Source organism: Carcharhinus amblyrhynchos, chromosome 7 (assembly GCF_965287045.1).
Source record: "Carcharhinus amblyrhynchos chromosome 7, sCarAmb.v2.hapA, whole genome shotgun sequence".
NCBI classification, from domain to species: domain Eukaryota; kingdom Metazoa; phylum Chordata; class Chondrichthyes; order Carcharhiniformes; family Carcharhinidae; genus Carcharhinus; species Carcharhinus amblyrhynchos.
In genome coordinates, this window is record NC_137330.1 from 49,438,223 (window position 1) to 49,462,866 (window position 24,644).

At 41.7% G+C, this 24,644-nt stretch overlaps 1 protein-coding gene and 1 pseudogene across 1 annotated transcript in view; both read right to left on the reverse strand.

Moving 5' to 3' along the window:
• The window catches only part of selenoi (selenoprotein I), a 55,889-nt gene extending 35,625 nt beyond the window's left edge, over positions 1–20,264 (reverse strand). The window contains exon 1 of the mRNA XM_080192251.1: positions 20,091–20,264. Within this exon, the coding sequence (XP_080048377.1) occupies positions 20,091–20,147 (57 nt within the window). The 5' untranslated portion in view covers positions 20,148–20,264. The remainder of the gene's footprint in view (positions 1–20,090) is intronic.
• LOC145345825 (U6 spliceosomal RNA) lies at positions 1,543–1,643 on the reverse strand (annotated as a pseudogene).
• Positions 20,265–24,644: the final 4,380 nt, after the last annotated feature.

Consider the following 24,644-nt stretch of genomic DNA (forward strand, 5'->3'; position numbering starts at 1 on the left):
ATACTCATCCAGAAGTCTTTTAAAAGACCCCAGTGAGTTCGCCTTCACCACCGACAGCAGCCGATTCCATTCACTCACCACCGAGTGAAAAACTTACCCTTAACATCTCCTCTGTACTTGCTTCCCTGCACCTTAAATCTGTGTCCTCTTGTAGTGACCATTTCAGCCCTGGGAAATAGCCTCTGAGAATCCACCCTATCTATTCCTCTCAACATCTTATAAACTTCTATCAAGTCACCTCTCAACTTTCATCTCTCCAGGGAGAAAAGAGTGCCAGCTCCCTCAACCTATCCTCATAAGGCATTCCTCCCAATCCAGGCAACATCCTTGTAAATCTCCTCTGCACCCTTTCAATAGCTTCCACGTCCTTCCTTTAGTGAGGCAACCAGAACTGCGCACACTACTCCAAGTGGGGTCTGACAAGGGTCTTATAAAGTTGCAGCATTACCTCCCGACTCCTAAACTCAATCCCTCGATTAATGAAGGCAAACATGCAGACTCCATATAGACAGTGTCCCGAGCCAGGAAGCGAACCCGAGTCCCTAGTACTGTAAAGCAGCAGTGCTAACCACTGTGCCACCATGCCACCCCCTACTATTTACCTTTAGTAGCTAGATTCTAATTTTGCACTTACTAATCAGAGATGTGACTATACTGCAGACCTTGTGCCATATCTGATCTTGCATCTCCCTAGCACTGAAAAATAAGTCATTTGAAGTCCAGGCAACTCAATCCTATTTGTACTTAAACTTGCTATCTTCCTAGTTAAATTTAATGGGCTTGGAGATTTGAGAACGGTTTTTAAGTCTGCTGCACCAATGTTGAATAATTTCTAAATCAGAGCACCAAGATTAGTAGCTGCGGTTTGAGATGTGTGGAATTTAAACAGAAAATTGAATCAAATTCATTCATGACCTCAAGTCTCTATCAAATGTACTATACAGTCCAAATAGAAAAAAATCCATGAACACTCATAGTATAGACCATAACTGAACAGACTGTAAAAATCCAAGGAAAATGTTTTTATTCCCGTACAAGCATCTTTTTGCCTTAAAGAGCAAAAAATTCAAATTGGGACTAACGTGCACAGTAAAAGGTTAATACTTGAGACTCTGGGACAGCAAGTAGAAAACTCAATTCCTAACCAAAATATATATCAACTCCAATGTATCATACAACTATGGGTGAACAGTGTAAAAAGTTGCTTTGTCTTCCTTGAGATGAGACTGGTTATTCAGAAAGTACGTTTTATTCGGGAAACAAATGCAGCTGCATTCACATTCTGTTCAATTAAGAATACACTTATGCTCCCAATGAAATGCAGTGAATTGCTCTGAAGCACACTACAAGTTCTCCAAAATACAATCACAGCTTACAAGAACCTGTATTGTCACAGTGTACTAAAACAAAGCAACTTTATTTGCTATCGAACGATTAATTACTTTCAGGAGTAACAAAAACTGGGACATTTTATTTTCAATTACAAACAACATTATAATTTTGATAAAGTACTGGTTTTGGCTTTCAATAATCAAGACAGCATGAAAATATGGAAACTTCATGAATTTGCATGTCATCCTTGCGCAGGGGCCATGCTAATCTTCTGTGTCGTTCCAATTTTAGTATATGTGCTGCTGAAGTAAGATTTTTCTTAGCTAGCTTTCTGTTGACAAACAAAATTTCCTTTGAAGTCAGCACTGCAGAAGACTATATTTACACCTGAGTCTGAAATCTGCAATGCTATTCCAAACCCAGCAGTTGGTAGGAACAGGAAATCAGGAAAAGAGATAATTCTATTTACTAGTTGCCATTTGCACCCCACATTGCAAAAACGGTTTCTACTTTCAAATGTGCTCAATGAAGTTAGTGTCTGACAACACTCCAGAATGCTAGTGTTTACATCAAAAGCAAAGATGAGCTCACATTTTCCAACAATAAACTATCCTAAGTGATCAATTGATAAATTAGTTAGGAAATGAAGCTCATTTAAACCATTTATATTTGTATCATGGATATTAGAAATGCGGTATCAGTTTACATTTAAGCTCAATTTGTGTTTCTGAACTTGTGCTAAGAAAAAGTTAAAACTTTAGTTTAGCTCGATGTTAAAGTGCCTACACGTACAGGTTTTAGTCCCACTTTAAAGTTTGCCTTCACTATAATGAAAGATAAGAGGTTAAAAAAACTTTGTTGCTTAGCAACCCACTGAAAAGTAGAGGCAGTTGTGTTCAGTTGGATCCAGGTAACCCAAGACAAAAAGATGCTATTCACAGAGGCTACTAGAAGTGGCAGGACAATAAAGTAAGATGCAATAAACAAGTGGTTACAAGAGCAAGTCAGAGGCTAAGAATACTGCAACAAGTAATTCACGTCCTGATCCTCCGAAGCTCATCCACCATTAACAAGGCACAAGTCCTGAGTGTAATGGAATACACTCCACTTGCCTGGATGGATGCAGCTCTAACAATGCTCAAAAAGCTTGGCATCATCCAGGACAATGCAGTCCACTTGATTGGCATCACATCTACAAACATTAAATCCCTCCACCAACACTCAGAAGCAGTGCATACTATCTACAAGATGCATTGCAGCAACGTACCAAAGATCTTTAGACAGCACCTTCCAAACCCATGACTACTTCCATTTAGAAGGACAAAGGCAGCAGGTACATGGGAACACCATCACCTGCAACGTTCCCCTCCAAGCCATTCACAATCCTGACTTGGAAATATGTTGATGTTCCTTTGCAGTCGCTGGGTCAAAAATCCTGGAATTCCCTCCCAATGACATTGTTGATCAATCTACAGCACATAGACTGCAGCTCACCACCTTCTCAAGGGATGGGCAATAAATGCTGGCCAGCCAGTGATGCCAATGTCCCACAAATAATTTCTTAAAAAGTCCAGAAACTAAAGAACAGCCAGAAACCAAGAAATGAAAAAGTCAGAAGAACAAAGAAGGGATTGAGGGGGAAAAAAAAAGAGAAATTGTACTGGGTGACATCTGTCATTTGGTTGTTTTGGAGTGTGTTTTGGCTGACAACATTTTGCCAAGTGGTTTACACAGACTGCATACTTACTGAGAACATTAGAGTACAACACATTTTCTATCATTTGTCCAATCCTTATAATCTATATATACCTGTAAAGTTATAGCTAGGGAGTAAAGTAGCGTATAATAGATAATCTTTTCTTATTTAATATATTATTTTGTTGGCAATTCTGTTCATCTACGTCTCTAAACAAAAAAAAGTTACAGTTGATAGAGCTACAGTTCTGCTCTAGGACCTGACTGGCCAGTAGTAAACACCACTGGGATTGTAACAAGTTCAATAAGTGAAACAGAACAAATAGAAATTATAGTATAATAATTGCAGATATTCCATAAACTTTAAGTGTTTGATATGTGGACTACCAAATATTCAGGTGGGGGCAGTCTAAGAACAGATATTTTTACAAAACGACAGCATAAAATTAAGAACACTTAATTTCATTGAATGTAGAGGATCACACATTCTGCAACAATTATGGCAAGTTTCTTGCAGGGAAAAATAGACTTCAGTCTTTCTACTGGCTTGGCATATGAAAACCTCTTTAAAAAAATGTACAACAAAATTACAGTTACAACTCTGCAAAACAGATTAGCCAGAGTCTGATTAATGGCCAGAATTTCTGGATGTACTTGAAATTTTACAATGATTGTTCTGACAGGTGGCAACACAGGTAATACTTAGGTTCTCGTAAATTAATTGATCAAATCAAAAAGGCAAGCACCTCATAATAACTTCTGTTCTAGTTTTGAGGGTATAAAATCCAAGCATTTTCTCTGCATACGATAACCATATTTTGAACATTAACTGATTTTTTTTTTTAAATGAGAAAAGATTGTTTCAAATGGTGCCATACATTTGAAATCTATAATAGCAGCTATCGTGACTCAACTATTGTGGCACATGAAATAATTATGAAATAGCTTGGTTCACATTTCAATGCTAAAACTGCATCTCCAGTAATAAAATTAACATCTGCTTAGACTCATCCTAAACATCAAACGTTGTGCACTCAAATAGCAGTACCACAGATCAAAGTATATTTACATTCCTATTATTCCAGTGTAGACCTGATTAGCAAGATGTCAGCATATTTAGACACATTTAAAAGTAAATCGAGAGGATCCTGTGAGAGTGAGTGAGACATACTGTCTTTTTGACAATGGACTTTGACCAAACATTCTCAAGTACCCTTCTCTTTGGTAGTTATTGCTGCACTATAGTAGCCTTCACTGAAAGGGACCAGTTAATGTTTAGAAATTCAAACTGAAGATGAGCCAGGTTAAGACACCACAAAACAAACATTGCAAAGCTAACAGTTTCAGTTAGTGAGCAAGTGTTGTGTTTCAGGCTGTTTTTCTTTTTCTCAAAAATCTTGAGGATTGCAATATAAAAGTAGGCCAATTAAAGGGCAAAAAAGACAAATTTCAGGCATTTATTGCATATGAACATTAAAAAGGAACTAACCTGAAGCATTTAACATTCTTACACATTGTCAAAACTGACTAATCTGGTGCAATCAACATTTTCTATTTTGTTCTTGCTGTACTCAGCATTCTGTAACATAATTACACTTAACCAAAATAACAAATGAAAACCCCATGAATCACAAATGAAATATCCTATGGGACACCCACATAATAAATACAGCATCCATTCTTTTATTCAACTCATGAAAGCACAGCACCAAATCCCAAAAGAAACAGCACACAACCACCTTTCAAGAAATCTCTTTACATTGGCTTAGCTGATAGACAAGAAAAAGAAAGTCTGACATTATGACAATGCAATACATTTTAACAACGAATCAAGCAGCTACACCATCCTCCATATTAAACAATAGCTTGATGCAATTATCAAAATGTAACTGCTTCTAGAAACACCATATCCATTAGCAAGACCAAATTCACTCAGTTTACAGCATCAATCTGTTTCTACTGGAAGTAAACACATGCACATTTTGTGGTGAATTTATTCTTAATTTTCCCTAACCCACTGGGCAAAATTACAAATTTCTAAGTTCTATATTGGTTAATATTACTTCACAAGCATCTTGCAATCCCTTTATATATGTTACCTACAAGCTGGTTCCTCAAAACGACAGAATGTAAATGTTATGGTCTAATATGACCACTTCAAAAAACACAATATATGGATGCATATCCATTTGTTTTGTGTCAAGTGTGTTGAATGGGGATTTACTAATCAAGTCAATTATGATTATGCTGAACAGTTTTTTTTTAAAAAGGGTGCAATGAGGAGGATAAAAAGATAAAAATAGGATCTGCTCAGATGAGGAGGATTGCAACAGACATCCGTGGACACTGAAATACACCTTCGTAAGAACAGGATATGGCACTCAACTCACTCGATCACCAATTCCAACGTGCCACAATAAAAAACTGCACAAACCTCCACAGAAGATGAACACGACATGGTGATCAGAGTACCCTTATTGTCCAGTACTTCCCTAGAGCAGAGAAACTACAACACCTTCAACATGTCATTGATGAAGACGAACATCTCACCAAGGCCATCCCCATGCCTCCACTACTTGCCTTCAAACAATCATGCAACCTCAAAACAGACCACTATCCCCAGCAGACTACCTTTCAGGAGAACAATGACGATACCACAGCAACCTCTGCAAGACATGCTGCATCATCGACATGAATGCCATCATCTCATGCGAGGACACCATCCACCAGGTACAAAGTCCATACTCGTGACTCCAGCATTGTCTACCTGACATGCTGCAGGAAAGGATGTCAAGGCATGGTACATTGGAGAGACCGTGCAAACACTATGACAACAGATGAATGGATACCGCTTGACAATCACCAGGAGTGTTCCCTTCCTGTTGGGGAACACTTCAGCAGCCAAGGGCATTCAGCTTCTGATCTGCGGGTAAGCGTTCTCCAAGATGGCCTTCTCGGCACATGACAACACAGAATCACCGAGCAGAAACCACTAGCCAAGTTCTGCACACAAGGACGGCCTCAACTGGGATCTTGGGTTCATAATCACACCCTCTGTAACCCTCATGATTTGCCTGGGCTTGCAAAATCTCACTAACTATCCTGGCTGGAGACAATTTACATCTCTAACTGTGTTTAACCATCGCTCCATTCACATTGTCTGCACCTGTAAAGATTTAATTACCTGTTAAGACTCTCATGCCAACCATTATCTTGTAATTGATAATGTGTCTTTACATGCCTTGTTTGTGAACCCAACTCTTCACCTCACCTGAAAGGGCTATGCTCCAAAAGCCTACACTACCAAATAAACCTTTTGGTCTTTAACCTGGTGTTGTGAAACAACTTACTTTAAAATGGTGGAATGGGCATTTTAAATAGCATTCAATAAAGTGCATGCAAGTGGGCGTTACACAGGATGAATTCTCCTGGGAATGGGAGTAATGTGTGAGCATACTGTGAAGTTGGGCTAATGGACAGAAAACAAAAGGATTAACAAATCTGGGTGGCAAAGTATATCTAGTGAAATGTTGCAAGGGTCAGTGTTTGAGCCTTAACTCCTCACAACTTACATTACTGAGGTGACAGGTAATAGCATATTGAAGTTTGTGATGATGCAAACTTACATGGGAAAGTAAACCATGAGTACATCACTGGAGCTCGAGAACATTAAACTGGGCTGAAACATCTTTAACTGTATCAATGACCTTCCCCGTATCAAGTCAGAAATGGGGATGCTTGCTGAATATTGCTATGTTCAGTTCTTTTTGCAACCCCGAGTAAGTAATTAGCTGACAAGTGGCAAGTAACAGTCATGGCACACAAGTTCAGGAAATGACCATCTCCAACAAAATATGTCTAACCACCCCCATGGCATTCAAAACTATTAGCAATGCTGAAATCACTACGCTGCATGCTGCCACCTGCCCTCCAACCAACATCCTGGGGGGTCACCATTGACCAGAAACTCAACTGGGCCAGTTATACAAATACTGTGGCTACAAGAGAACAGAAGCTGGGAATTCTTGTGGTGAGCAAATCACATCCCAACTCCCCACAGTCGTTCCACCAACTATGTTTTTAGGTTAAGTTTATTTGTTAGTGTCACTAGTACGCTTATATTGACACTGCAATGAAGCTAGTGAAAATCCCCTAGTCGCCACACTCCAGTGCCTGCTTGGGTGCACGGAGAGAGAATTTAGCACGACCAATGCACCTAACCACCATCTCTTTCAGACTGTGGGAGGAAACCTGAGCACCTGGGAAGAAACCCACACAGACACAGCAAGAGCATGCAGATTCTCCACAAACAGGTGACCCAACCTGGGAATTGAACCCGGGTTGCTGGTGCTGAGGTAGCAGTGCTAACCACTATCACTATGCCGCGCTACAAATCAGGAGTGCGATGGAACAGTTTCCCCTTATCTGGATGAAGGTAGTTCCAACACTAGACGCTTGTGCCATCCAATACAAAAGCAACCTGCTTGATTTGCATTCCATCCATCACCATAAATATTCACTCCCACCGGCACACCACGATCATGTGTACCATCTACAAGATGCAATGCAGCAACCTGCCATGATTTCTCCAACAGTGTTACAAACAGTGACCGTTGCTGCCTTGGAAAGTAAGGGCAATTGGCGTATGGGAACAGCTGTTGCAAGCTCCCCTCCAAGTGACACTACTCTGATCTGAAAATACTGTTTCTTCATTTCACCAAGTCAAAAACCTGGAACTGCCTAACAGGGAACACCGTGGATGTCTGTGCAGCATAAGGACAGGAACAGTTCAAGAGAACTGGATAAGTTGTCTTTAAAACTGTTCCTCTCTCCATAGGTGCTACCAGGTCTACTGACTTCAGAGAATTGGTTTGGGTTTCACGTTCACCATTTGCAGCATTTTGCTTTATTGGTATTATTTGACAAAACAAAGAACCTCAATTTGACTAATCTCAGCATTTATCTAAAACAGGAATGAGGATAATGGCTTAGCAACCAAAAGACTGGAGGCAACAGAAACATCCTCTACCTAAATTACTAGGGAAAAAAATTTTAAAAAGTTAAGTTAGGCCCTTAAGAATATCATTAATTCCCTCTGCAAATGAAGTTGAATTTATATAAAACCCCATCATGTTCTCAGGGCATCCACCAAATTGCAAAGCATTTACTTTTAGAAGATAGAGAACTTAAGTGGCAAATGTGGCAGCAATTTGCACGCGCACAGAGCAAATAGGATAAACTGACTCGTTGACTTTTTTTTCCCCAAGAGTGTTATTTGCCAGGTTTTTAAATAGTATTGAGAGAGTAAGTTGTTCAATATAATTGGATGATTGACTAAAACTAAACTTGCACTTCACAAGGGGCAGGGGAATGAAGCGGAGAAAGTTGACAAAGCAAGGGTTTGATGGGAGAGTTCATCGTGATCATAGTATTCAGTTGAAGACATATAATTAAAAATTTTAATTTCTAAAGTTTAGGAAAAAGAGAAAAAAAACAAGGTTATAGGAAGAGAATTTTGCCCTCAAGGCTTTCAGAATCTAAAGCCATTAAATGCAATTCCTAAAGAACTTAAATTACTACTTTAGCTCACAAAAGGCTCTCCCACACTCTGTCATCTCCCTCCAGGCATTGCATCTACAAAAGATATATGTTGAAAATGTTTCATCAGCAGTGAACTAAATCCCAACCAAACGCAAATAAGGCCACCACAATCACTAGTACTGAAGATATCTACAGGAATGTTGACCAAATGCACAACAGATAAAAACAACAGGTCAACAGCCAATTGTTAAATTCAACAACTAGCTTTGCTCGGCCACATTATTAGAAATTTAGAGTAATATTTAATGCAATCCAAGTCTCAAATGAAACCACATTTTCACTAACAATTCTTATAAATGAAGCAGGGCAGCCGGAGTTTCTTTTTCGTTGAGAACACAAATCAGAATATTAAAACAAATGAAGAAAATCAGAAATGAGAAGTCATCTGTTCCCCTGCTTGATAAATCATGAGAAGCAAGTTCAACTGCACCACAGTTCTTGACATTTGTATTTCTATCCAGCATGCAAGTTGAGTTTTGCAGGCACAGTTTTTTTAAAAACTAAAAGCAATTATTTCCATTATCCCACACATTCTATGGGAACAGTGAGCTAGTGATAATTTTAAAAACATCAGATGCCATAAAAATGAAAACATGTGTTTGCACATACGTGAACTTCATCCTACCCGCTCAATAAATATTAGCTGACAGAAAATACTGCAAAGTTCACCATTAAATGGCCCAGAATTTGCAGTTGTAATGACAGTAAAGTTGTCAGCATTTGCTATCATCACTGACAACATCTGGTATCTGTATCTGCACAGTTCATCTGCAAGTTGCTGTCATGATACCCTGCTTCTCCGAAGTGTGCTGCTGCACTCTCCAGAGGCAATCACCATAGAATCAGTGATTTGACATGATCTTTAATGATTTAATGATTTATAAAAGCCAGTTTATTTTTAGTTGCAAGGCTTACATTAACACTGCAATGAAGCTACTGTGAAATTCCTACTCGTCACATTCTGGCACCTGTTCTGGCCAATGCACCTAACCAGCACCTTTTTCAGAATGTGGGAGGAAACCTGAGCACCTGGAGGAAACCCACACACAGGGAGAAAATACAAACTCCACAAAGACAGTGACCCAAGCCAGAAATCAAACCCAGGTCCCTGGCACTGTGAAGCTGCAGTGCCGCTCTTCATACAAGCTGAACAAGGCATAACTGAGCTTTCAAATAATATACCAAGTTGTAATTACTTTGTGGCCCTGAAAGAATTTTAGAATCTGGTATGTTATTCTATTCATTTTATGATTAAATTTCGATAGATTTTTACTTTTTTAAACTTTTTTTAAAGTTATGCTATTTCAGTTTCTATTTGGACCACATTTAGGTCCAAAACTTTATTAAGCTCTGTAAAATGATTCAATTTCAGTTTTAAATCAGTACTGTTCACTTCCTGGGTTTGCTGCAAGAATTCTTCCAATTTGATTCACTGCTCAATCTGCTTGCTGGTTCACTGTTTTGGATATCTGAAAATCCCCTAAAGATGACACCAAATGAAACTCATTGTAATAGTGGGGGGAAAACCAAGTATAATACTGCATATGCTGGAATCTGAAAACACCAGAGGATGCTGGGAAAAAACTGTCTAGGGGAGAAAGTAGTTAAAGTTTGAGCCCTACAAGTCTTCGTCAAAGGACTCAAAAACTTTCCAAGTCTGCTTTCTCTCCCAGTAAATGCTGCCAGAAATGCTGTTTTTCAGCATCCTCTGTTCTTGCAATAACAGATTGATGCCATGCATCCTACTAAATCTTTCTAGGCAGCTTTTCTCCAAGTCAACCAAAAATAATGCAGTCCCTTTTCCAATGGTAACAAAATCCAAGCCTGAATAAACACTATGGATGAATCACTTAGGAATGTTTGAACAATAATAAAATTAGAACAAAAACAGTCAGGTCATATGTGTAAAGCTAATTTCAGATATCCCCTCATCTACATTTATTTATTTAATTTATTTATTTTTTTTCCCCCCACACAAAACCCACACGACTTGAGGATTTTTACACCAAAAAGTTTAGCCAAGTAAGTGGCAAAAGCATACGGGTTGAATATCATCTTTCCACCCACTACAATCAAAACTCCTCTGGCCTTTTGCACAACTCAATGGTTCGTCTTCAGGTGAATGAGTGCTTACGTCAATCCATGCTAATGCTCAAGATTGCATCAACAAAGTGATAAACAATGCAATCATGCAAATATGTCCAAAGAATCTAGATATTTCCCAGTGACACTCTACAATTATCAGAGGACTATGAACTCCCCTAAAACATAACTGTGCAAAGATACCATGGCCAAGGACGCTGAGCTGGAAACTGTGAATCATCCATGACAATGCTGGAGAAGTCATGATGTGGAGATGCCAACGTTGGCCTGGGGTAAACACAGTACAAAGTCCCACAACACCACGTTAAAGTCCAATAAGTTTATTTGATAGTAAAACAAGCTTTCGGGGTCTGCCCCTTCATCAGGCTCACCTAAACTTGTTGGATTTTAACCTAGTGTTGAGGCTTCTTACTAATACTGGAGAAGCCATCTCTGCACAAATGTAATTGAGGAGCAGGGTAGTGGCTTAATTTATGTTCCATACAAAAGCAGACTCTAAGCCTGTAGATAGTATACATTTTTAAAGACACCAATGTAGGCGAATTTAACTAAGCAAATCTGGTCAGACAGTCATTAAAAAGTAGTAACCTTAGTGGTTTTTGCCCTACCTTAAAGTTTTTACAACTTACATCAAGGAAGATGATACTATATAAAATTTTCATTTCAAACAACACCAGCAGTGGAAATGGTAAATTTGCTCAAACCAGCAGTTAACCAGCTCCAACAGCAGGTATAATGTCCCTCAGAAGCAAAATGCATCACAGGATTCTATTGCAACAGTTACTTTACCATCTTGGTCTATTTAGTCATCAGTGGCTGAAACGTAGCTTACTCTGGCAATTGTTTACAAAGACTGACCAGAACTAAATCTGCAAAATTGGAAAAAACCATTAGCTGGATTAGATATTTTTTCAGGCACCGAATTTCACCCAGTCAACTAGAATACGGGCCACCAAATTAAAGCTTGAATGTCTAATTCTGTTTTTACTACAGAGGGTCTGTATTTTTTTTTAAAAACAGCATTTTGGGGACTGAATTCTGCAATTTTATACATTACCCAATAAACATGGATGCCATCATATGATAATACCATTCATCACGTACATGGTACTTACTCTTGTAACTCGGCCAACGTTGTCTACCTGATATGCTGCAGGAAAGGATGCCCCGAGCATGGTACATTGGGGAGACTATGCAGACGCTACGACAACAGATGAACGAATACTGTTAAATCAGGCAAGTGTGTCCTCTCCCTGTTCGGGAACACTTCAGCAGTCACAGGCATTCAGCCTCTGATCTTCAGGTAAGAATTCTTCAAGGAGACCTTCACACCACACAATACAGAATTGCTGAGCAAAAACTGAAAGCCAAGTTCCGCACACAAGGGCAGCTTCAACCAGGATTTTGAGTTTATGTCAGTGTCTGTAACCCACACAACTTGCCTGGGCTTGCAAAATTTCAAACTGTCCTGGCTGGAGACAACATACATCTCTTTAACCTGTGCTTAACCCTCTCCACTCATTGTTTGGACCTTTAAGACTTGATTATCTGTGAAGACTCACATTCCAACCATTATTTTGTAAATTGAGTCTGTGTCTTTATATACCCTGTTTGTGAACAGAACTCCCACTCAATGAAGGAGCAGCACTCCTAAAGTTGGTGTCTACCAAATTTGCAACTGAGAGTCAAGAAACCAAAGCTATGCTGTTAGTTCCAGGTTGCTTTTCAGCTCAATAAAATTAACCACTACGCGTACCCTTACTCATGCCTGCAAAAAAAAAAAGCGCTGCTCAACGGCACCCTAAAGACAGCGGACTTTGAGCCTTCATCAGCTCACTTCCACGTCTGCTTTCTGTTAATATTACTGTGATACAAAGAGACTTGAATTGTCAATTCACTGCAGCAGTTTCAGAATGTGAAATGTTTTTTAATAAACAATAAAATGTTGATTCCATGATGAATGGGATGGATAGGATAGAGGTGGAGAGACTCTTCCCGCTCAAAAAAGACAGTAGGACTAGGGGGCACAGCCTCAAGATAAAGGGGAGGCGGTTTAGAACGGAGTTGAGGAGGAACTTCTTCACTCAAAGGGTGGTGAATCTCTGGAATTCTCTGCCCGTTGAAGTGGTGGAGGCTGCCTCGCTAAATATTTTTAAGAAGCGGGTTGATGGGTTTTTGATAAGAGAGGGGATTAAGGGTTATGGGGAGAGGGCAGGAAAGTGGAACTGAGCCACAACAGATCAGCCATGATCTTATTGAATGGCGGGGCAGGCTCGAGGGGCTAGATGGCCTACTCCTGCTCCTATTTCTTATGTTCTTATGTTCTTAAAGTGTCAATGATGTAAAAACTAAACCGCCTCACTGGTCTCCATTAGGGAAGAAAACCAGCGAGTCTCCACATGACACGAATCCACACCAACATGGTCGGCTTTTAACTGATGCCTGAAGCGGCATGACAAATTAATCTGTTATTTCAGGACAACAAGGCTCAGTATTAAATCCCAGCCTCTCATCCTGACGATGACGACGACGACAACGACGACGACAACATTATGCTATACAATTGTTCAAAATACAGAGAGTTTACCTTGTCTGCATGATTCCAATTAAAATGTCTAAAGATCAAAATCAAACTTAACAACTAAATTTGCAAAAGTGCTAAAACTACCCTTAAGAAAGAGACAGTAGAGCCCAAGACCATCATGTTTTACTCCTGGATTTCAATATGCAAGTAAAACTGCAAAGTGCCAAATAACATGCAAATGTTTGACTGAATAAGTTGAAAATATTCCACAAATGGTATGGGGCATTAATGATTCAAATATATGGCACTGTCACAATTCCAAGGAGGTAATGTACATTCTCCTGCACTGACTTCAATCTAAGCAATAAAGGTTTCATGCAAAATATTGCAAACTACAGTCCTGAGTAGAAAAATCGATTCTAAAATTTAACAGCAAAGTGATAGCTCACAAAAGTTTGTCATGCATGTAACAAAATATTAAGCTACTGCACACACTTTTCAGTGATGTGCAAGTTTTTAAATTTATAAAAGAGTGAAAAGAAACCTTTGCCCCAATATTTAAGCCATTTAGACAATTATGGAAGATTGCCAACTCTTACAGCAGTTTCAGTATCAAGATACACAAAACCTTCATAAAAATTACACCACTTCCTTGTTTAATTATGCTCTCAGTGCCAAAGCAAGACAACCAGATCACACTGAAGAAACTTGGGACTGTTCATATTGTATTACACCAGTTAGCCAATACACTCAAACTAATGAACTGAAGACAAAAAAATCCACAAGAACAGTATGCAAGTGGTTCCAAGGTATTTCTGGGATAAACTGGCAACAAACTAAAGAATGTGTGTCATTAGGGAGGTGCAACTAAGAATCTGAATTTTACAGAGGGTTTTAAAATACATAAAGAGGTGGAGGGCTTAAGCAGGGTATCCCAAAGTACATGTGGACTAGGCAGCTGTAATCAATTTGTTGGCCAAGGAATTTTAAGGTGCATCTTAAAAGAAAGAAAACAAGGTAGAGAGGTGTGCAGAAGTTTAGGAAAGTAATTCCAGTATTTAAAGACTAATCTGGCAGAATTAAAAATCAGGAATGTGCAGGAGGTCAGAATTGAAGAACCACATATGTTGGAGATTTCTAAGACTGGAGTAGATTACAAAAATGATGGGGAGAGTTGGGATGACGCTCTGGAGCTCAACAGAATACTCACCTGGACGAGTGCAGCTCCAATAACACTCAAGCAGCTTGCCACTATTCAGGACAAAGCAGTCCATTTGATTACGAACACTTCAATTAAGACTCAATCCCTCAACCACCAACAGCAGGAGCTACGTGCACTGTGTACAAGATGCATTACAGAAATTCAAGGTTCTTTCAGCAGCACCTTCCAAACTCACAACCACTATCACCTCAAAAGGCAAGACCAGCCAAGCCACTCAACATCCTGACTTGGAAATATATGACCATTCCTTCACTATCACCAGGTCAAAATCCTGGAACTCTCCAACAGCACTATGTGTACTCGCAATTTAGGGAATGCAGTGGTTCAAAAAGGTAGCTCATTATCACCTTCAAGGGAAACAGGGATGGGCAATACATGCTAATCTAGCCAGCAATGCCTACGTCCCAAAATGTTTTTTTAAAATTGTAATATCTATGTGGTGCACTAGAATAATCTGAAGGAAAAGGCATGAAGTTTTCTGCAAACAACAAGCTGAGGCAAGTAATGTTACAGTGGTGAAAACAGATTGTTTTTAGTTGCACCAATGTAGTTGAAAGCTCATCTGTCAAAAATCACACTGAAGGTTGCAAACAATTTGGTTCAGCCTCAGACAACTGCCAGAAAGGATGGAGCCAGTGACAAGGGAGCTGACAATGGTGAAATAAGGGATGGAAAATGCACAAGTCAGAGCCAGCAGAATCAAAAGTTTGGGATGAGCTGTTGACAAGCTGGAGAGGTTATAAATATAGGTCCGTGCAATGCCATATAGGGATGCAGAATGAAGATTAAGTTGAAGTCACTGGTGGGCTGAGAACCATTGCAGGGCAGCAGAGAGGAGACAGCTAAACAGAGTTTGATATGGAACGGGATATGTAGGTGAGAATTTTGGATAACCTGAGTTTAAAGAGGGAGGACAACAGGAGGTTAGCCAGATCAATCAACTCAAGGTGACAAAAATCAGAGACGAGGGTTTCAGCAGCAGATGGAAGTAGATGACGTTCAGTTGGAAGGAGGACATTTTAGCGATGTTGATAACGTGGGGTGGAGAACACAGTTCAAGCTTGAGATTGCTGTCTGAGGTTGCAATCAGGAAAGGGATAAAATAGGTAGCATGGCAGTGGAGTTTGCTCTGGAGATTCAAGATGACATTCTAGTATTACCAATGTTGAAAATTGCAGCTTATCAAAGACTGCTTGCCTGGCATTTAATCTAAACAGAGGCTGGAAGGATGTCACCAAGGGCAAAAAAAGGAAAACAAAATGCTATGGTTACAAAAAGGTAAGACACAAGATATCATAAAATCAAGGTTTATTGCAAGTTACATAATTGACCCACATTGAAAAGTCCATATTATCGTAGCAATAACCAGTGGAATCCTCATGCATGTTTTCATATGTTCTTTGTACAGAAGTAAATCTGATTTACACAATTTTGATCTTCAAGATTGGTTTGAGGGAGCTGCTCAGATTGGTTGAAGGTTGGAAATGGTATTCCACAAAGTTCAGACTTGAGATTACATAAACTGACAAATCAGAACAGTCACATATTCAAGGTGGCCATTTGGGATGGGTTGTTGTCAATTGTGTCCTTGTCAGCTCTGAGAGCAACTCATTTAGACCCACAACCCCATCATTTCCCTGCAGCACTGCAAATATCTTTACTTCAGATTATTATCTGATTCTCTTTTGAAGGCCACAGTTGAATCCGCCAACACAATCAGTCACTGCACTTCGGATCCTAATCACACACCCCATAAAGGTTTGTTTCCAGGTCAGTTTCTTGTATAATTGTATATGTACAATCCTACAGTGCAGGAGGCCATTCGGCACATCAAGCCTGCCCTGACCACAATCCCACTCAGGCTCTATCCACATACCCCATGCATTTACCCTAGCTAGTCCCTGGCAGTAAGGGGCAATTTAGCATGGCCAATCCACCTAACCCTTCTTGTGCAAATCATCTGAAATTGATGTCCTCTAGTTCTCAATCCTTCTGGCAACTGGAACAGTTACTCTACCCAGGTCCCTCATGATTTTGCAAACATCTAAATCTCCTCAATTTGCCAAGGAGAACAGTTTCGCAAATCTATCCACACAATTGTTGGAATTATTCATATCGGTACCCTAATGCTTTCACTTACTCTCCAGTGTGATGCCTAGAGTTAGATACAATACTCTAGTTGAGGCTGAACTAGCAACAGCATTGAAGGGTCATTTTGACACAAAACACTGACTCTATTCCCTCCCCACTGAAGCTGTCAGGCTTGCTCAGATTTTCCAGCATTTTGTTTTTGTAACATGCAATTAACCTTGATGATTTTATTCCATCTTGACTCTTAGGTCCAGAATCCTGCTCAGAGTATTTTCCATTTATCAAATGTCTTTAGAAAGTTCACGTACACCACATGACCCTCATCAAACCCCTCACATCAAAAAACTAAAGCAAGTTAGTTTAAAACTATTTGCTATCAACTAATCCGTACCAATTTTCTGTACTTGATCCACATTTGTCAAAATAATTGCTAATTTTGTCTCATTATTTCTAAAAGCTCTCTCAGCAACATTGTTAAACTGACTGGCCTTGAGGTTGCTGAGCTTTCCTTACACCTTTTTTGAACAAAAAAATGCAACACACTATTCTCCAGACTGCTGACTGCACCACCATATCAAATTGCAGAGTATAGTTAATACTGAGTATATTATCCTTCAGCAGTCATTCAGGACAAAGATGATTTTCTTCTACTTTGATTCAATGGGTTCTCAGATAGATAGGTTCAATGCATGACCTGCAGACTCTGGCACATGCGGGGCAGACACTGTTTGAAAAGTTGGGTAGATGGGTTGTTTGGATGGCTCCCTCCATTGCCTCAACTTCATCTCTGCATATTCCCAACAATTCCTTGATGCATTTGGTGTTTTCCTGGATGATCCTTCTCCATTTTGGTCAGTCACAAGCCAGTGCCTCAGACAAGTCATTTATCTTTCAGGGATGCTTCGAGGCCAAGTCAAAAGAATTTTAGCTTCCCAAGGAATCGCCTGCCATGACAGAGTTGTGAATGAACAGTTGCTTCTTGTGTCTGATGGCAGGCATGTACACAATATGTCCTATCCTGTGATTAACATCTCAAATGGGTCACAGCTGTTGAACTGCTCTTCCTTCCAATGGATTGAGGATCTTGCAAAAGTGGTACTTCTCCAGTTCTTTGAGGAGCATGCTGTAGGTTGTCCCAAGTCTCTGAAGCATATAGGAGTGCAGCAATCACTATTGGTCAGTAATCCATGATCCCAGTCTCAGGCTTGAGATCCTAGTCTTCAAATACTCATCTCCTCAGTCAATCGAAGGCTAAGCTGGACATTGAAGGTGATGATTAACTTCATCCTTCATAGAGAAGCTCCCAAGATAAGGAAAATGATCCACAGAGGAAAAGATGTTTTGCTTTGGGGGTCTGTTGGAAGAGGACTTTAGCATTGTGTCAACATGCCACCTCTTTTCTCCATTTTCCTCAGTGCAAAACAGAACCTCTCCTCCAGCAAATGATCTCCAGGTATTGAGGTAATTTAGATTCTAAATTTGCTGATGACACAAAGAAAGGTAGGAAAGTAAGTTGTGAAGAGGACATGAGTTTGCAAGGGCATATAGAGGAGTTAAGTGAATGGCCAAAAATGTTACACATGAAATATAATTTAAGAAAATGTGAAGTTACCCACTTTAGCAGGAATAGAAAAGTAGTATACTATTTCAAATGGAGGGAGATCACAGAAGTGAGGTACAGAAGGCTCTGGGTGTCTTGGTCAACGAATTACAAACTGTTACCCAAAAGTTAAACACAAGATTAGGAGGCAAATGGAATACTATTGTTTATTGCAAGGAGAATGGAATATAAAAGTAGGGAAGTTTTGCGTCAGTTGTACAGGGCTTTGGTGATACCACATCTAGAATACTATGTACAGCTTTGGTCTCCCTACTTAAGAAAGGATATAAATTGCATTAGCAGTTCACACAAGGTTCACTGCCTAATGCTTGGGATTCCTAGGTTGTTTTATGACAAAAGGTCAGACCTGTAACCAATGAAGTTTGGAAGATTGAGAGCTAATTCAGTTGAAATATACAAGGTGGATGTTTTCCCTTGAGATGGACTAAAATGAGAGGACACAGTTTAAAAACAAGGGATTTCATATTTAAGATGGAGATGGTCATTGATCTGTGAAATTCTCCTCCCCAGAAAGGTGGAGGCTGGTTCACTGAATAATTTTAAGGCTGACTGACAATGAATGAAAGGTTATATAAGGTAAGCAGAAAGTTTAGTTAGAAAGTATAATTAAGATCATATTCAGCTCAGCCATGACCTTATCAAATAACATAGCAAGCTCAAAGGGCTGAATGGCTCACTTGTCCTAATTTGTAGTGCTCACTGAACAAATGGGAAAGTGTTCAACTCATTAGGAGTTTCAGAATGCAGATTGCATTTATGTACATGCTCAAAACTGAGACCACTGCCAAGTTTTTTTGCCAAAACAAATGAGAAAATGGGCCTTTCACAAAACACCTGGAAACTAAGGTCTATATTAATAAAGATAAGAGTGGGCATGTAAATGGCAAATGAATTTTAATACAGATGGGAATGAGGCAGAAAGACTTAAGTCACGTGCTTGTCAAGTTGCCCAAATGGGGTGAATCTGTATTGGTACAGATTCATAGCTCATTAAAAGTTGCAACACTAGTTATCAAAAATCATATGAAGTTACAAAACATGGGGGTTCATTTTGAAAGGAATAGAATTCAAAAGGCAAACAAGTTATGTTAAACTTGCACCAAGCATTAGTTGGACCCATCTCAGAGTATCACAAACTGTTTTGATCTCCTTGTTACAAAAAATTAGAAGAACTGGAAGAGGTACCCAAAGGAATTACAACAATATCAGAAACAAGTATAACTAGGCTGTCTCCTCTGCAACAAAGAGAAAGGCACCAAAGTGAGCAAGTTCAATATGTACAGATGATGATGTTTCCATTTGTGGAAGAAGTCCAAATCTCAATCCAACAATGAATTCAGGAGAAGCTTCTTCACTCAGAACAGTGAGAAACCAGGAGGAACAGTAGATACAAATAATATAGAAGCATTTGAGAAGCTAAACCATTACATGAGAGAAAGGAGGTATGGTGGGGTGGTGGAGATGAATTAGGGTGGAGCACATATACAGGCATTGACCTAATGGTTTGTTTTAATAAGGTACTATTTCAATTGTGTAAATACTTTATAAAATTAACAATTCCAAGTACCAGTGATAAACTATGAATCTTCGGCTCACTGAAAACAGCAGCTCCTCTGCTAGACCAAAGCGCAGGAGGATCTTCTCTCGCCCGCAATAAGGAGACTGACTGTTGGGCATCATTTGGCTAAACACCGAGCGGCAAAAGCCAACACCCACCCACCCACCCAACCCCAGGAGGCGGCCACACCACTGGAGTGCAGCCGTGCCGCTGTGTTTCCGCAACAGTCAGAAGAAGGGGGACGGCGGCAGCCCCCCCCCCCACCAGCTGCAACCTGACAAGCGATTGACCCGACAGAAATGCGGGCTGACCCTCGCCTTTAAGAGAAGCGCCAGCCGGTTACCTTGTACTTGTCGAACCCCGCAAGCTGCTCCTCCGTGACATACTCGTAGGAAAACATGGCTCCCGAGAGGAAGGGGCCGCTCACACCGACCCGGGCAGCCGCGCCGCTCCCCACAGCGAGCTCCGGGGATCCTACCGGCAACAGAGAGACACACAGCACCTCACCCTGCCCAGTCCTCCCGCCACAGTGCCACCCGCAGCACAGGAGCAGCGCTTTATCTTGAGCAGTCCTCCCGCGACCGCGCCACCCGCAGCACTTTATCCTGAGCAGTCCTCCAGCGACACCGCCACCCGCAGCAGCCACTTTATCCTGAACCGTCCTTCCGCGACCGCGCCACCTGCAGGGCGGCGCCTCAGCTCTTATGTCCTCCGCGCACAGCCCCATCTGCAGGGCAGTGGCGGTACCTCATCCACTTTCGCGCTGTCGGAGAGGACGCTCCGAGTACCAAAGCCATCTGCAAAAGAACAATATTGGGCCTCGCAAAAAATTCTAAGTGTCGAATTCGCGTTAAAAACTGGAGTGAAGTATTTTTTAAAATGAATCTCCCGCACTCCGCACTACAGAATGCACCAGCCTGAATCAGGCTCAAAATCAGTGGGTGGGGTCTATTCCCCCTGGAGAAACAGGCAAAGTAGCGCTGACGGGCCACTGGCCATGTGCCAGTCTGTCAGTCCAAGCCCCTAATGGCCTGATTGCTGGCCCCACAAAATGGCTGGACCAGCCTCAATACTTTCCCCCCACCTACCCGGCGCCGCCCGCCTCAATCTCTGACTCCCACCCCGGCAGCCCTGATCTCCCAATCCTCCACCGCTGCTCCCCCCCGCCCCAAAGGCAGCCCCCACCTCCCGCCGCCACAATGACAGCCAGCTCCAATCACTGCTTTCCTCCCTCTGTCACCCAGCCTAGTTGCAGAGTAGCAGCAGGACCCCCACCCCTCCCGCTAGAGGCCCTATCCCTATTAGGCTTGATGCCCAATGGACAGTGCCATGTTGCCCCCAGGGCATTAGAACTTTGGCCCTTGGGCAGTGCCAAGGTGGCAATGCCCAGGGGGCATCCCCCAGCCTTCCCGCAGGCCTTGATGGCCGCAGACATGGGGAGAACTCCACATAGGCAGTGACCCAAGGCTGGAATTGAACGTGGGTCTCTGGAGTTGTGAGGCAGCAATGCTAACAACAGTGCCACCGTGCAACCCGCACTTGTAACCAAGTATCCTGTCCATAAGTGTACTTGGTGTCAATTTTCTTTCCCTTTCTAGTAAGCTGATTGTAGGTATGGATTACATGAAAGAGGGGGCCATGGACATCCATAGCTGATAAACTGGCCAGGGTCATGCATCCGGATCTGCCAACTCATACTGCTCTGTCCTGTCCTGGATTTCCAGACCAGCTCAGTTATGAGCAGAGAGCCAGGGCTTCTGGTGAACAGTCTGCAAGGGAAAAACTAAAATCAGAGATAAAGCAATATAAAGAAGAATATTTTTGAGGTATGGTTTTGTTCATTGTGCCAAGGCAAATCAGCATGTAAAACCCATGTGTTATATGTGGGGAAACACTGGCAAATGAGAGTTTAAAATCCTCAACTGCAAAGGCGTCTGGAGACTAAGAATGACAATCTGGTGAACAAACCTTTGGATTTTTTTCAAAAGAGGCAGAATGAACTGCTCAATCTCTTAGCAGAAATTTAACCTGATATGTGCATTGCCCTTTTATCCTGTGAACCTGATTGGAGTGAGATCATGAGGACCAAGCAGGCTCATCTGTCAGATTAAGTAGTAAGTGAATGTGTCACAAGAGTCGACCATTGAGTAAAAGTGGATCGTCGGAAAGAAGTTTGAAAAGCAGTGATTCATATGAGCACTTGAAACACCATAACACACAAGGCTGTGGACCAAGTGCTGCAAAATGGGATTAGAATAGATGGGTACTTGATGGGTGACACAGACACAATGAGCCAAAGGGCCTCTGTGGGGTGATTCTCCCAAAAAAATTTGAAGCGTCAAAACTGGAGTAAATCCCATTGGTTTTGTCAGTGAGATTTACAAAATGAATCTTCACATTCTGTGCACTGCAGAATGCACTAGTGTAAATCTTACAAAACGATCAGGGGCGGGGCCTATCCCCATTGGAGAGGCCGGCAGCATAGCGCTGAGCGGGCCACTGTGCATGCACCGATCTGTTAGTGCCAGGATTGACACATGCTCAGTAGCCACACTGCCAGCCTCACGATCACTGGTCAGCTCAATCACTGGCCAGCCCCACAGACCCAAATTGCTGCCTCACCAACCCGCCAGCCGCCTGATTGTTGCTCCCCAAACGTGTCTGGGCCAAACTTGACCCGTCCCCAGCCCACCTCGATCTCCACCCCGCCCTCACCAACACTTCTGATCTCCCAATCCCCCCTCCTCCACTTCAGCTCTGACCTCCCCCACACTCCCTGCATCCCTCCTGCAGTCCTAATTTCTACTCCCCCTCCGTCCCCACCCTGCAGGCCCAAGGCCCTGACAGGCTGACTTCCCCACCATTGCTCAGCCCCAGTCGTTGACCTCCTTCCCTCTGTTTCCCAGCACGAGTTCAGACTGACAGTAGGACCCCCCCACTGCCACCAATCACCCTCCAGAGGCCCAGCCCCGATGGGCAGTGCCAAGATGCCCCTTGGGGAGTCAGGCAGCCCAGGTTGGCAATGCCCAGGGGGCACCTCTTTACCCCGGACCCTCTGAGGCCTCAATAGCTTCCCTTCTCTCCACTGGGGTCCGGCTGCAAACTCCCTGCAAATGGGGAACTATAATAAACCCCGCTGGAGTGAACCACTCCTGTTGGGAGAGGGAAAGGCTAGTGGGCCCAGCGATTTCAGTCCCAGGCCCACTCATTATATGTTAATTGAATTAAAATACTCATTTGAATAATTTATTCAGCTCCACATTCATTTCCAGCACTGAACTGATGGCGCTGGAAATCCATCTGTTAGAGATGCCTAGAGCCCATGGCACCCACAAAACAACCTCCACTTGAGTCTCCTGGCCTGCTACACTATAAAAACAGGATGAGAGAATCACTCTCTGTGACTATGGTTATGATTGAATTTAAGAGACAAAATATCTGTCTCGAGTACTTGTTTGTTTCCCCTTAAATGCATCTATATTATTTGCTTCAACCAACTCCTATAGTAGTGAGTTCCACATTTTTACCACTTTATGGGTAAAGAAATTTCTTCTGAACCCCAATTCAGCTTCTTGGTGATTATCATATTGGTTGCCTCCAGTTAATATTTTTTCTTGCAAGGAAGAGTGTATCACTCTATCCAGTCAATCAAAGAGTGACCTCCAGTAGGTTACTCCTCAGCCTTGCTTTTCAGAAGGACCCCATCTTGTCAATCCATTCCACATATATATACTCACCCATTTCTGTTAAAATATAATCTATCCTGATCTCTGAACTCAAGGCCTAATTTAAGGGGACCACCCCCAAGGTAATTCAAACTGACTAAGAAGTAATAGAAAGTTAAATTGTTTTATTGTTAAATATGCTAGAACTTCAGCACCCTTAGGTTTTCTGGGTCATCTTGGTACCCGCACTCACCAGCTCCAACGCACCTCTCCCTGATGAGAGGTGCATTTCTAGGTCCATTTTGAGCAAGAGGTCAGTGAGAGCATGCCCTCTACCCTGGAAGCCCTGGATGAACTTGTATCTGGGGTCAACATTGCAGATATCAGAGCAGCTTTCTTGAAAGTCAACCCACGGAAAGCGACTGGCTCAGATGGGGTACCCAGTCGTGCACTCAGATCCTGCGCAGATCAGCTAACGGGGGTAGTCGCAGACATCTTCAATCTCCCTTTACAACAACCTAAGGTCCCTATCCACTCTAAGAAGACGATCATCATCCCGTTACCTAAGAAAACCAAGCAGCGTGCCTTAATGACTATCGGCTGGTGGCTCTGACATCCATTATTATGAAGTTCTTCGAAAGGCTAGTCATGGCATGAATCAGTTCTAGCCTGCCAAACTACCAGGGTCCACTACAGTTTGCCTATCGCCACAACAGATTCACAGCTGACACCATCTCCCTGGCCCTACACTCAACCCTGGAACACCTAGATAAGAAAGATACCTATGTCAGACTCCTATTTATTAACTACAGCTCAGCCTTCAACACCATTACTCCCACAAAACTCCATGGTCTGGGCCTCAGCTCCTCCTCCTCTGTGACTGGATTCTGAACTTCCTAACTCATAGACCACAATTAGTAATGATAGGCAACAACACTTCCTCCTCAACACTACTGCCCCGCAAGGCTGTATTCTCAACCCCCTACTATATTTCTTATATACCCATGACTGTGCGGCCAAATTCCATTCCAATTCGATTTTCAAGTTTGCTGATGACACCATCGTAGTGGGTCAGATCTCAAACAATGACGAGATGGAATACACCAATGAGATAGAAAATGTGATGAACTGGTGCAGTGACAATAATCTCTACCTCAATATCAACAAAACAAAGGAGACTGTCATTGACTTCAGGAAGCATAAAGGAGAACATACCTCTGTCTACATCAAGG